The sequence below is a fragment of the Microcebus murinus genome, chromosome 16, assembly GCF_040939455.1.
Source record: "Microcebus murinus isolate Inina chromosome 16, M.murinus_Inina_mat1.0, whole genome shotgun sequence".
In the NCBI taxonomy this organism is placed as follows: Eukaryota; Metazoa; Chordata; class Mammalia; order Primates; family Cheirogaleidae; genus Microcebus; species Microcebus murinus.
Window position 1 is genome coordinate 56,547,945 of NC_134119.1, and position 13,514 is coordinate 56,561,458.

At 51.2% G+C, this 13,514-nt stretch overlaps 1 protein-coding gene across 1 annotated transcript in view; it reads right to left on the reverse strand.

Annotated features, from left to right (window-relative positions):
- TSHZ3 (teashirt zinc finger homeobox 3) overlaps positions 1-12,361 on the reverse strand; it is a 79,015-nt gene extending 66,654 nt beyond the window's left edge. Inside the window, exon 1 of the mRNA XM_012775191.3 lies at positions 12,122-12,361. Within this exon, the coding sequence (XP_012630645.2) occupies positions 12,122-12,161 (40 nt within the window). The 5' untranslated portion in view covers positions 12,162-12,361. The remainder of the gene's footprint in view (positions 1-12,121) is intronic.
- Between the last annotated feature and the right edge of the window lie 1,153 nt (positions 12,362-13,514).

The window sequence follows — 13,514 nt, forward strand, 5'->3', positions numbered from 1 at the left end:
CCAGCCCTTTCACAAATTCGAGATTGTCACCTTCTTTAGATTTAAAAAAAAAACAAAAACAAAAACAAAAACAACAACAACAAAACTCTTCTGGTCTAACTTTCTCTGCCATCCTATTTTAAAATGAATGTCCACACCTTAAGTCATAGGAGAAGCGTTCTGTTTCATTAGCAAACCCAAATAAAGTCACAGATCTCATAGAATCCCTGCCAGTTACGTGGGACTATCGGGGCTCTCCTGGTGGACAGAGGAGGCTGAGGAGGAGGAGGAGGAGGAGGAGGAGGAAGAGGAGGAGGAAGGCCAGCAGAGTTTGTTTTCTGGTTTTCCTTTTCCCACCAGGGAACCAGGCCCCAAAAAGGCTTCTGCTGCAGGAGAAGAGGTTGCAGGATCCTCCCAGCAGCTGGGGGCTCCATCTAAGCCGGCCTGCACGCGTCTCTAAATACCTCCAGTAGGTGGGGGTGTCCGGGTGCACAGCGCTCAAGGGAGCAAAAGAACCAGAAGGGACTGGCTGGCAGGGCCTGGAAACAGCTGTGCACATCAGTCCAGGCGGGGGTCGGCGGGCCGGGCGGAGGGGGACAGAGTGCAGACACAAAGGGGAGGGGCTGCCCAGAGCCTGGGGGAGGGGGAGCAGGGACCGGCAAAACATCTTTTTTTTTTTTTTTAAATCTGAAATATTTCCCCCAGACCTGGAAGTCTTTACATCGTCTCTTCATTCTCACACTCCTCACCAAGCCAACCAGAATTCTTCTTCTTCTTCTTTTTTTTAATAGTTATATTGTGCTAAGCCTTTCAGATACAGATTGGAAAAGAAGAAGATGAAAAAAAAAAAAAAACAGAAGCATGACACAAGAGTTTAAAAAAAAATCAGGCAAGGGCTCTGGCTTCAGCAACTCCAGCTCTGTTTATATTTTAATGTTTTGTACGTGAGTGCTTCCATGAGGAAGGAGGAGAGAGAGAGAGAGAGAGGGAGGAAGGAGAGAGAGAGAGAGGGAGGGAGGGAGACAGAGAGAAAGTTGCCTGCTAGCTTGAGTGTACATCAGAGATACTTCATTTTTTTTCCCCCCTGTGTCCTTGGAAATTATTCAAAATTAAAATCTTCCTTCCCACCCCCAAAGCTTTATTTTTTTGGGGGGGGTGGGGGTAAGGAGGCAGGAGGGGGTTTCTTCTCTCTTGTCAATGGGAGGCTTGTGCCTGTCCAGCAGCAAGGAGAGCTCAAGGCCGATCGACAGAAACACACACAGAGGCCTCTCCCCGGCCCCCTGCTCGACCAACTCTCAAGTTACAGGTTTACCCGGCAAGTCTAAATAATATTCAGAATGATAAATGGTACCCGGAGCCCGGCACCCACCATCAATCTTTTTTTAGGGGACATCCATCTTCAATAAGGCACGTTTGAATCATGCGAAGCCAGGAGCCCTGAGATTCATTTACAGTACCCCTCCCCAGCCGGGCGGCTTGACTGATAGCTGTCAGCCTTCTTCTTCTTCTTCTTCTTTTTTTTTTTCCCAACCCCCCTCCCTCCTAGATGAAAGAAGGAAAAAAAAAAAAAAAGGCAGGGAAAAGAAAAAAAAAAAAAGAAGGGGGGGGCACAGAGGGGAAAAGTCAGGACAGAGTCAAAGGCGGAACAGCGTGGTTTAGCAGATAATAGGAAAGAACATAACCTCTCCCCGGGCCTCTGCCAATCCTGCACGCCCCTCCTCGCCCCTGCCTCCCCTCTCCCCCCTCCCTCTCCCTCTTGCCAAATCAGCAGAGCTCTCTCCTGCAAGCCCCACCGGGCCAGGCACTGCAGCACCACCGGGGAAGGAGGAGGAGGAGGAGGAGGAGGAGGAGGAGACAGCATCACATGGAGCCCGGCCTCCCTCCTCCCCTCCCTGCTGTCTGGCCGGGGCCCATATGATAAATGACATATGTCATTCTGTCAGGAGGGAAGGGTGGGTCAGTGATGTATGACTCCGCTGAAAAGGAAATCGACTGTTTGGCACGGTGCGGCTCCTCTCCACCAGGATTTAGTTTCAGAACTCCGAAATGAATTCTCCCACGTTTCGAGTGCACACTCAGGGCAGGCGGGCCGACGAAGGAAGGGGACGGGCGGGCGCGGGCTGGGGAAATGGCACTCTGTCCTCCCCCTGCCCTTCCAGTGGCTGGCGGGGCCAGGAGAGATTAAAAAAAAAAAAAAAAAAAAAAGCACCAAACCCCGTTGGTTGGTCGGTCGGTCGGTCGCCGGACACCCGCAAGAGGCCACACACGCGTGTGTCAAAGTCCCCAGCAGTCACACGTGACGGGTCATTAAAAAAAAAAAAAATGCCACTTAAAAAAAAAGAAAAGAAATGGGAGTCTCAGGTTAGTCCTTTTTTTTTTTATTTATTTATTTTTTTTTTCCTAATGGCAAAGGGCTGACACAAAAGCAAGATAAAAATTAGCATGTTTGAAGTAATCGTCCCACAGCTTGACATCTGCATAGTAAATTTTAAAGGAAAAAAATGTGTCAGACAGCCATGAGCGCCGCGCCCTCCCCCTTTCATTAGCTCACTGCCAGGGTGGCACCGCTGAACCTCATTACGGCGGGAGGATTTATGAAGCTGAACCCAATGGCAAAGAAAAGGCATCTGTCAATAATTGTAGGGAGCTGCACTCACAGCTTTGAAATCTCATTAAGTATGCAGTTATCAGGCATAAAGATCAAAAACATTACTCAACTCCGACAGAATCTTATGGAGGAACATTAATTAGCAACAGGCCTACAGTACAAAAAAAAAAAAAAAAAAGAAAGAAAGAAAGAAAAAGAAAAAAACACACACACACACACACACACACACACACAGACTTCCTCTCACACCTGCCCAGCCCACAAACCTAAAGCAACACTCCCCCTCCCGCCCGGAAAAAAATAATTCCCAGCATCTGAGACTGATCAAGAACATGAAACGAGAGAAACAACACACGCACACGCACACACACGCACACACACACACACACACAGAAAGGAGAGGGAGGGAAGGGGTGGGCGGCAGGCAGGGAGGGGAGCGGGAGGGCGGGGAAATTCGGTTGAGAAAACCTTGGCAGTGAGGAGAGAAAAGGAAGGAGCTGTCAAAGTTGAGAAGGATGTCAGCAGCCCGGGCCCTGGTGGCTGGGGCCTAGGAGTCCTCGGACCTTTTATCACGCGGCCCATCAAACCCAGACTCTGGGAGTCCCCGCCGCGGCCGCGTGAGGGCTGGTGGTCCCAGCGGCTGCTGCTGCAGGTCTGATCTGCAGCCCAGGCCCAGAGCACCAGGCCAGGACCTTCCTCCTCCTCCTGCCCTTGCTCACCTGGCATTCAGAGCAGGATGCAGGCCCCAGGGCCAGGAGGCAGGCCCTGCTTCCCCAGCCCCTTTGCTCCCAGCCCAGTGACGCTGGCAGCAAGACTGGGCTCCACAGGCCCTGGGCACCGGCCAGGGAACCACGGCGCTTCACCTTCCCTCTCTCCATCACCTTAGCACACCTTTGCTTCCTCCAAAGACACCCGAGCATCCTCTTCCCGCACGTGCACTCTCTCATTGTACGTCTGCATACGACCGCTCGCAACACGTCAGAAAATGCAACATACGTGTGGGCAGTGCACACTGAAACCGGGAGGCTCACGGGGCCTTGCAGACCTCCGTAGTGTTGGGGACAGGGCGCCGCTCGCTGTGGGCGTTTTAACGGGTCCCCCCCCCGGCTGGTGTGACGGCAGGGTCTCTGGAGGGGAAGGTGACATGCTAAGTCTCCTGTCCCACCACCTCCCCACCTCCTGCAAGCTGCACTGGCAAAGGATAATCTGCATGGGTTCACAGAAACATCCCACTGGCATCCTGTGTGCTCGGGGTCTCAGACAAACTTCCCTGGTGTCCTGTCCTGCGGGGCCCTGGATCCAGGGTGGGTGGGGGGTCTCCACCGCTCAGGTGTCGGTCCGGCAACCAAGACGTCATGCAACAGTTAGGCACCGCCCCCTGCCTCCCCCACGAAAGGTGCAGGATAATAATGATGTAGCAAAGAGCATGCATCTTATTTCCCTTGTTGCACTCCTACAGGAAGGTGGCCTTCTCTGCTTCCCCGTAAACACATGCCTGCATTCTCTCTCTCTCTCTGTCTCTCTCACACACGCACACATGCACACGCACACACACACGCACGCACACGGCACTTCCCACAATCCCACGCCATGAGAACACCCACAGAACAGCACTTCCTTTGATCTGAGCCCTATCCTTCCCCCCAGCCCCTCACCCTCTCCCGTGCCACACGCTTCCCTCAACCCACGGCCACTTCTGACGTGTGTGCCTCTCTGGTCCACGGAAGATAATGGTCACCTTTTATTAATTAGCCACATCTTTCAGAAAATCCGGCATTGAGACTCCTAGGCAACCAGCCTGCGGACCCTTCTCCAAGCCAAGGCCCATCTTTTCCAATAAATGCCTCTCCTCTGGAATATCAATGAACACGGCTCGAATAAATTGTCACCTGGGCCCAAAAATAGTCAGGGACATTTGTCCATAAACCAGACTTGACGAGAAAGGAATTCTAGCAACCCTGTCACAATAAGGTGTTTATGTTTTTTTTTTTTTTTATGTGCTTACCATATTACCCTTATTATGTGTAACATCAAAGTGATTATAGCAATTACATCTAACAGAATTAATTACAGAACTTCCCATCACTCTAAGATACATAATGTATTAGAGTTAAGCCAAAGAAAGAAAACATCTTGATTGTAGTAACTATTGTTGGGATTCATCTTTCTCCCACAGCAGTGCCAAACCCACAGCAGCTTGCAGAGTAGTGAAAACCAGGAGGTTTATAGAAAATGAGGTATATTTTTTTCCTTAAAATGAAGTAACGCTTTTGCCTTAATAATACGCCGGCACTGGTGGACATATAAAAATCAATTTAATTTTTTTAAATGTAAATCGTTTAAAGGTGGCTGGTTAATCCACCCAACCAATGTTACTACATAAAGGAGAAAAGCACATGGGTGAGAGACTTACAAGTCTTTACGTATGCAAAATAAATTCACTCAAGGCTTCATTAATATTAATTTAAATTCAAAACCCATTTACATTAAATTGTTCATTAAAAATTGCCTATTTTATGCAACATGCATTTCTCAAAGAACTCGGAGGAAACTGAATACATAGGGCTTAGATTTAATGATGAGGATGGAAAATCAAAAGTAAATGAATCTGAGTCATCTCACGTAGATCACCAAGCAGCCCTGAGCTCTCCATGAAGGATGAGTTCCAGTTTGGAAAACAAACAAGCATTCTGAGTATTTTGTTTTCTGCTACCATGAACTTGTGAACATGACCTTCTTGGCCTACCACCGAGGAAGAAGAAGAAGGAGGGAAAGGGAAAAAGAAAAAAAAAAAACAAAAAAAAAACAAGAGAAATTGGTGGAATGTAGCTCAGCCAATACAAAACCGGCTTCGGAATAAAGCAGGTATCACGAGTGGACTCAAGGCCTTGACAGTAAGGCTTGTGTTCTAAAAAATGTACATGAGTTAGTGTTTGCCAGTGCCCATCGTGGTCTGGAACTACAGGGCTCTCCGTCCCCCTACCCCCTCACCCCTGCAATCCTTTATCCTCAATGCCGGGGCACCCAGCAATACCACGATGACAAGGAGTTAGTAAGTTTCTTGCCTTGGTTCCTTCCCGAGGAACCTACCCCTGTTTTCCCAACAGCTGTTCTGGATGAAGAAAACACAGTCATAATTAATAACATGTGTCCTGACAGTATGAATTAATAATTTATCATTAAGCCCAAACAAATCTAAATTACTCTTCAAGAGCCACACCTTTGCGTATCTGAGAAAATACGGGGAGGAGATGAGCAAGAAGTCCAGGTAACTTGGCCTTTAGCGAAACTCTCCCCCCCCCCCACCAACCACCAGTACTCGTCTCAGACCATCCTTGTCGAACCACTAAAACAATTCGCAGAATTGAAAGTGATTCCACCCAAGAATCTAAATGCTGATCGAACTAAATGCATGTGCTACAAATGTCTTCTCTTTTTTTCAAAACGGGGCTTATGAAACATTCAGGACTTGGTCAAGGACACTGTATAATCTTTCCAACAAAGATTTTTGAGACCTGGAGTAAGACAGTTGTCCGGGCAAGTGGTCATAAGCAGATTATGTTCATTATTGTCTTTTTCTTCCCCTTCCAAAAAATGCATAGCGTTATTCTACTCACAAACAGTGACCTGAATTTTTAAGTCCACATCTAACGTAAATTTCTACAAATGTTGAAAAATTAAGAAAAACTGCTATGTCTGTGTATCCATTCCTTCACAATTCACGTTTTCTTAAAAAAAAAAAATCCAGAAAGAGGCGGGGTGAGAAAAAGCATATTGATAGTCATTGTTTAGTAAGGATTTAAAAAATTAATTTAATGACTAACTGCAAATACTGGAAACTAGAATTAATCTGTCTGGATTTTTTTTTTTTTAAAAAAAAGGCTTACAGACATTTAAATGCATGTATCGGGACACTTTATCAACCTAACATAAAATTGTCATCTTATCTTATTATATGACTATTTTATGCATGTGTCAAAGAATTTAAAAATGACTGCCTGTCTATTGAGTCTAATTACAGCTGTGCATTATCTGTCTGGATGTACCAGTCCATATCATTGTTACTAAATACAATATATTGTATTCACCTTTCATTTTTTAAACTCCAGACAGGGAAACCACAATTTGGAGCATAACTAAAACACACACACACACACAGAGAGAGAGAAACAGAGAACACCTGAGAGGGTTTAGGATAAGTGATGCCACTGTTCTGTCTTTTGTCCTGTTTCCCCTCCCATGGGGAGGGGTGCTACAGGGGTGTCAGCAAAACAGCTTTTTTGAAAGACTCAGCCACCTAACTGAGCTAGACACTAGCACACAAGGGTAGACACACACCCTGCTTTATTTTATTTTTATTATTATTATTATGTTTTTTTTTTTTTTAATCTACTACAAGACCGGAGCTATTTTTACAGTCAGTCCAGTGACAGGCAGGAATAAAAATGGGCCGGTAGGAAAAGCCTCCCAAACTGCACTTGAAGTAACTGTGCAGTGCTGGTGGCATTATTGGATTAAACATGGCTGGTGCACACCCGGACCAGGGACTTCCCGACTCCTTTGCCTCCTGCCTCCTTGGCTGCTTGCGTGTTGCAGCCGTCACCCTGCCTGGCTCTGCCACGACACGTGTGTGTGTGTGTGTGTGTGTGTGTGTGTGAGAGAGAGAGAGAGAGAGAGAGAGCAAGCGAGAAAGAGAGAGCGAGCACCCAGGAAGGTCCAGGCACTCTGCCCTCCAGAAGGTGGATCCTGCTCCTTCCAGAGATCCCCAAAGTGGAGGGGCAGGGCATGAAAGGAACGGTTATCATTCTGCAAAACTCACCTGGGTTCCGTGGCATTTCCCACGGCCCTGAGCAGTCACCTCTCATTTTAATCACTTTGCAAAAACAATCTTTAGTAAAAAAAAAAAAAAAAAAAAAAAGGGTGAAAAAATGCAGGCTTGGTGAGGCAATTGCGGGGATAACTGCTGATACATCAGTTATTGACTACCCGGCTCCCGTTTATGAGCGCGCTCAAGGCAAAACCGAGAACAAAATGACAACATCAACCGCTCACAATCAAGTGTGGCCCTGGAGAGCACTGAAGCCCTCACTGACAGGTGTCAAGATAATGGGGGGGGGGGCACGGCAGCTGATTCTGGAAGATTCTCTTCCCTCCCAGTGTGCATGTCCAGGGGAATAGCCTTGCCCCTCATCCCCTTTGTTTTTTTTTTTTCCCCCTTCGTCTTCCTGATTTTCCTCTTTAAAATCTGCATTGTTCCTCTCATGTCTCTCATTTCGTAGCAAATGGGGTAAGGGATGGGGAGGAAATGCACAGAATGGTCAAAAAACAGTGGTTTTGCCTCCTTGCTGCAGAGCAGATAGGATACCTGCGCAAGGAAAGCTGCTAAGTCTGTGCAAAGGGGAAATGGCAGGTTTGAGAGCAAATAAATTCCCAAGGCTGGTGCCGAAATGCCCTTCTGAATGCTCCATGTGCTTTCCAAGAGCAGGGAAAAGCTCCTCTCTCTGGAGCTTGCCGGATGTGGGGACCAGACTCAGGACGGTGCTCTCCGGAGGCCACCAGGTGGGCCCCCTCTCAGGCATGCCCTGTCTACCTGAGCCCCCTCTGCCTGTCCCACGGGGACCTGCCGTGTTCTGTGGCTCCAGCACATCCCGAGGGGCCCAAGTCACCTTCACAGAAGGCAAGATGCCTGGCCATCCACCTTCCCATGCCACCCCCTAAGAACTCCATGGAAGGCTATTTTCTTCCAGCGAACAAAACTCAAAAGGTCACTGCCAAGTTGTTGTTCATTGAGGATTCTTTTTTTTTTTTTTTTAATCCCCCTTTGGAAGGTTAGGCAATGGCCTTTTATGATTTCACATTTTCCTCCAGAAAATTAATATGAATGGGCAAAATACTATCTGCCAGTAAGTATTTTACGCTCATTTATTTTTTTTCTTTCTTTTCAGAGACTACTTGTTCAAAAGCAAACACAACAGATAGGTGACAGTCCCATTTTAAGCAAGGGACAATGGTCGTTTCTCCCGAAGGACACTGTCCTTCCCTGACCCCATGTCTCTGACCTTATCCGGGCAGTAAAAAACATCTGTCCAGCACAAACACACGCCACCCCTGGACAGCACAGGTTTCAAAAAGGGCAACTCCCACCCAGGTTTCTCTTCCTTCGGCAGGTAAAGAATCTGCTCTCTCCCTGAGGAAAAGGCACTAAGCTATGCATGATTTTCTATCAAACAAGCAAACAAGCAAACAAACAAAAAAAAAATCCTAAAGTACAGAAATATGTCTTTTCAGAGATTCTTGGAGGCCGATTGGGCCTTCCGGAGAGCAGGGCTGCCCTCGGCCTAGACAGAAAGCCCGGGTGCACCTGGGTGCCGCGTCTACACAACGTCGTTGCACAGCTCCCGGCCTTTTGTGGTTGTTATTCTACCCCAGACCATTAAAAGGGCCCTAATTCCTATGACATGATTATCCAGGTACCAAAGCCCATTTGTCACCTGCAGCAGAAAATTGAGTTAATGCACAACTAAAGGCAGCCAGGACTGTGTAATATCAACTTGATTACATCAAACTAGCTGCAAACCTAATTCTGCTGGATGACACAGCGTCGAGCTTGTCATCTCCAATCATTAAAGCTGTCAGGGATCCATCAGGTTTACAGCTAATTAGGTGAACACTAATGAAGCTGGCAAAACAACTTTTCTTTTTTTATGGCTGAGCGGACCTTTCAGTTTGGAGTGGGGGGGTGGTGGTGGTTAAAAAAAAAAAAAAATTCTGGAGTATTCTCAAGGTTGCTGGGGACTGGATTTCCAGTTTACCAATCCACAGACATCTTTCTTTCTCCCACTCTTCCCTACAAAGCAATCAATGTGCCCTGGCTCCCAGCAGGCCACAAAAGCAGGCAAGAGCCTTCTCACTGGCAGTTGTGAGAACTATAAAAAAAAAAAAAAAAAAAAAAAAGAGGAAAAAAAATGGGAAGTTTCTTATCCACCCAAACCCACAAACAAACAAAAAAAAAAACAAAAACAAAACAAAAAGACCTTACGCCGCCACTCACTTTTTGGGCTGTGCATACTTATCACCAGCCTAAATGTGCAGGTTTTTTTTTTTTTTTTCTGCACTCTTCTTAAATAAGTAGCTCTCCAACCAGCCTTCACTCCCCTCCTCCACACGTCCATTAGGCAGAGGCATTCTGATAAACTAAATCCAAAACCAGGGTATGGGAAAGAAAGAAAGCACTCACGCTGCCAACTTCTGATTGACCATTAAGCTATTGATGAATGTGCCTGTCAGAAGAGAGACAATTAAATCAAATATGAAACAAAGTCGTTTTGACGGGTCATTTTGATAGAGCAAAACCATTCTTCCATCTCCTATTAGTCCTGCAGTCAAGTTTTTATATAAATGAATTTTTTTTTTCTCTTAACTGACCTGAGACTTTCTGGCTGGCATTTTAAAAGGTGCAAAACAAGCAAACAAACAAACAAACAAAAAAAAAAAGGGTTAGTGAACAGGTTGCTTTTTAAAATATAAATAAATAAAACCAACACTCTACGCTTCCTCTTGCTCTGGCATTTTCTGAAGGAAGTTATGGAATAACAAGACTCTCTCAGGTTGGCAGGGTGCAAGAGAAAAGATGAACCGTAGAGAAAGTACTAAACCAAATGCAAAGATGTAATCACATATGGTCCGTTTGATTGAGGCGTACAGATACCTTAAAATGTGTATCCAAAAAGGAAAGGGAAAAAAAAAATTTTTTTTTTCAAAGTCTGGAAGAAGCCCAAGACATTCCTACTACCCAACTTTGTGAAGGATTCCTCCAAAGTTTCAGAGTTTATTTTGGGTAGATAAGCTCATTGCTGGAGCTTGGAATTTAAAGTAGAAGGTGGGATGGGCAAACAGCACCAGCCAGGAGGTGAGCTGGGAGGCGGCACTCTCCCTACAATCACTACTGGGATCCTCAAACTTTCTAAATTTAGGCAACACTGAGAGAACACAGCAAAACCTGCATCACAAGCCCTCCGCCAAGCCTGTTTGCCTCTGAGGTTTTTCTTCAGACACTAGCAGGCAGGTACATTTCTGGGAGAAGGAAGAATAAATAGCATCCCCTGTCTGTGACCCTGGGCAAAGGGGTCTAGAGCCCAGAATGCGGCCACTGTGTGAGGTCCACTGGCCGAGGTGCCCGCTGGCACGATGGAGATTAAGGGCACCCGGGGAACCACGGGTGCACCTTGACCCAAAAAAGGGCACCAGCCAATGCCCTGACCCTGCCCTCTGCCCTCCCCTGGGAGGGACATCCGAAGAGAAGAAGAGAAGTGAGAGAAAGGAAGTGCAGAGAAGAGAAGACATGAACTCCCCAGTAACCTTCGCCTTCAGGCAGCATCTGAACCTCTGCACATCTGAGTGTTACTTATATCAAAATACATCACAGTCCATATGTGGTCCTCCCTGCAGGCTGCCCCAGATCTCCGAAGTTGCACTGACAGGGCCCTCCTGACGTCACAGAGCTCGGCCTCACCACTGCAAGTGATTTATTGATGTTTATTGGGAATGAATAGATCAAAGGCAGCAGCATGACGGGCGATCAATCAGTCATCAAATCAAGGGTGGCAACGGGCCAGAAACCCTTCTTCAAGGCAACATGCCCCCAACCGACATTATTGCAAAATAATGTTGTGTGTGTGGTTTTTGTGATGCCTTTTCCAAAAAACAAAACAAAACAACAACAACAACAACAAAAAAAAACTGGCTCAGTCTTAAAAGGAGTTGACACTCCTGGTTAAAAAAAAAAAAGAAAGAAAGAAAAAAGAAAAAAAGGAGGAACAAAAAAGTACTCAGACATGTCCCACAACTAAGTGCTAGGAGGAGATGCGGGTGGGCGCAGCAGAAGGAGGGGTGAGGGCCAGAGAGCTCGAACAGGGGTGAAGGCGACGCCAGCATCCTGCACTGACTTGACAGTCATCTGACAATGCCCAGACCCCATGCGCTCTGGTTTCCACCGCTGTGCCCAGTTTGGGCCCAATAAATAAAGACTCGATCGGATTAGCAGCAAGGTGGCCATAGTAGAGTCTTGCTCGCTGGCTCGCTCACTCTCGCCTCCCCGGGCGGACACCGGGCTGTCCCCGCCGGCCGGCCGCGGGAGGACACGGAAGGTGTCCCGGGGAACTCAGGTGACCCCGCCTGCCCCCCACGGAAAGAGGCAGGCGAGGGCTGCCTCCCATCCCCGCTGGGGCCAGAGCACTGAGCCGGCAGGGACCCGGCAGCCCGGCTCTGTCCGCCCGAGAGCGGTTCCCCGAGTGGGCGCGAGAGCGGAGAGGGCAGAGCGCGGCGGGGCGTCCGGGGGCGCCGGTGCCCGAGCCGGGCGCACGCACCCAAACAGGGGAGCAGCGCCCGAGCCGGGCGCCGGGAGTTACTCTGCGCGGGCGCCGGGAGAGGGGCAAGGAGTGGGGCGGCGAGCCGGGTCGCCGCCTGCCAGAGGCGCAGGGCGAGGAGAGGAAGAGGAGGAGGAGGAGGAGAGGAGGAAGGGGAAGCGGTTCGTACCTGCTGCGCGCCGGGGCGCCTGCTGCTTCCTCCTCGGCATGATGCTCCTCCGGCGACTGCCACCGCCGCCGCCGCCGCCGCCGCTGCCGGCCGAGCAGAGGGAGGGAGGGAGGGGCGGCGGGCCGCGGGGGGGCGAGGCGGGCCTGCTCTCAGCCTCCCCCCCGGAGAGCGGCCGCCCGCAGGATGCTGCTGCGCCCCGACTCTCGCGTCCCCCCCTCGCCGCGCTCCGCCGCGAGCCCCGAACGTGCGGAGGGAAGAAGGAGGGCGGGCGAGGGAGGCGCGGGGAGGGAGGAGCGCGGGGGGAGGAGGAAGCAGAGGAGGAGGAGGAGGAGGAGGACCGCGCTGCCGGCGGAATGGGAAGTTTGACAAATCGCTCCAGAGGCCGGAGGAGGAGGGGGCGGGGAGGAGCGGCGGCCCTGCCCCCCCCCGCCCCGTCCCCAGACGAGGTGCGCGGGGTTCGGGGCTGGGGGTGGGGAGAGGCGGAGAGGGCGGGCAGAGGCGTGGGGGGAGGAGCGCGGGAGCGGCCCGGGCTGGTCTTGCCCCGGCCCCCGCCCCCAGGCTGGGGGGTCACGGCACCCGGGGGTACGCGCAGCCGCTGCCGCGGCCCGGGGCGCAGCGGTCCAGTCTTCTGCCCGCGGCGCGGCTGGAGCGGCGGCTACGGCAACAGGCAAGCTTAAAGGAAAAGGAGATGATCGTGTCAGTCGCCCGCCCGCGGGGGCGCCGCGCCCCCGCCCCCAGCCCCGGGCCGGCCCAGGACCCCCGCCCAGTCCGGGGACGCGGGTGCCGCCCCTAAGCCCCCGCCCCGAGCGCACATGCAGGGGAGCGGCGCCGGTCCCGCCGAGCCTGTCCCGGGCGCGCGCTCCCCCCACCCACCCCCTTCTCGACCCGCGTGCGCCCCCGGCCGCCCCCCGCTGCCCGCTCGGCCCGCACTCCTCTCCGCCCGCGCGTCCGAAGCCCCGGGCGCAGCCCCGGGCCGGCCCGCGCCCCCCGGGGAGGGGATGCCAGGCCGGCAGACGGGAGCCCGCGCCCTCCGAGGGGGAGGCGGCCGCGAGCTGGGGCGGCGGGGGCACCCCCGGACCCCCCGCCGCTCGGGCTCCTCCCCCGGGACCCGCCGCCGCCACTTCCCCGGATTTCTTTCCCGGGGCAAACTTTCCTGGGCTGGTCCAGGGGGTCGGTGCGGGAGGAGGCGTCTCCAAGTTTCCTCTCCCGACTTTGGGACGATCAGGGTCCCTCCACCCCGCCCCTCGCCCCCGGGCTCAGGGCCGCGACCCCCACCCGCGGCGCGACACGGGCGAGGGCGGGACGGGGGCGGGAGGAGGAAATCGGGCTCCCCTGCCCATCCCCCGCCCAGGGCGCCCCCAGGAGGGGCCACCGCGCCGCGCCCCGCGCCCAG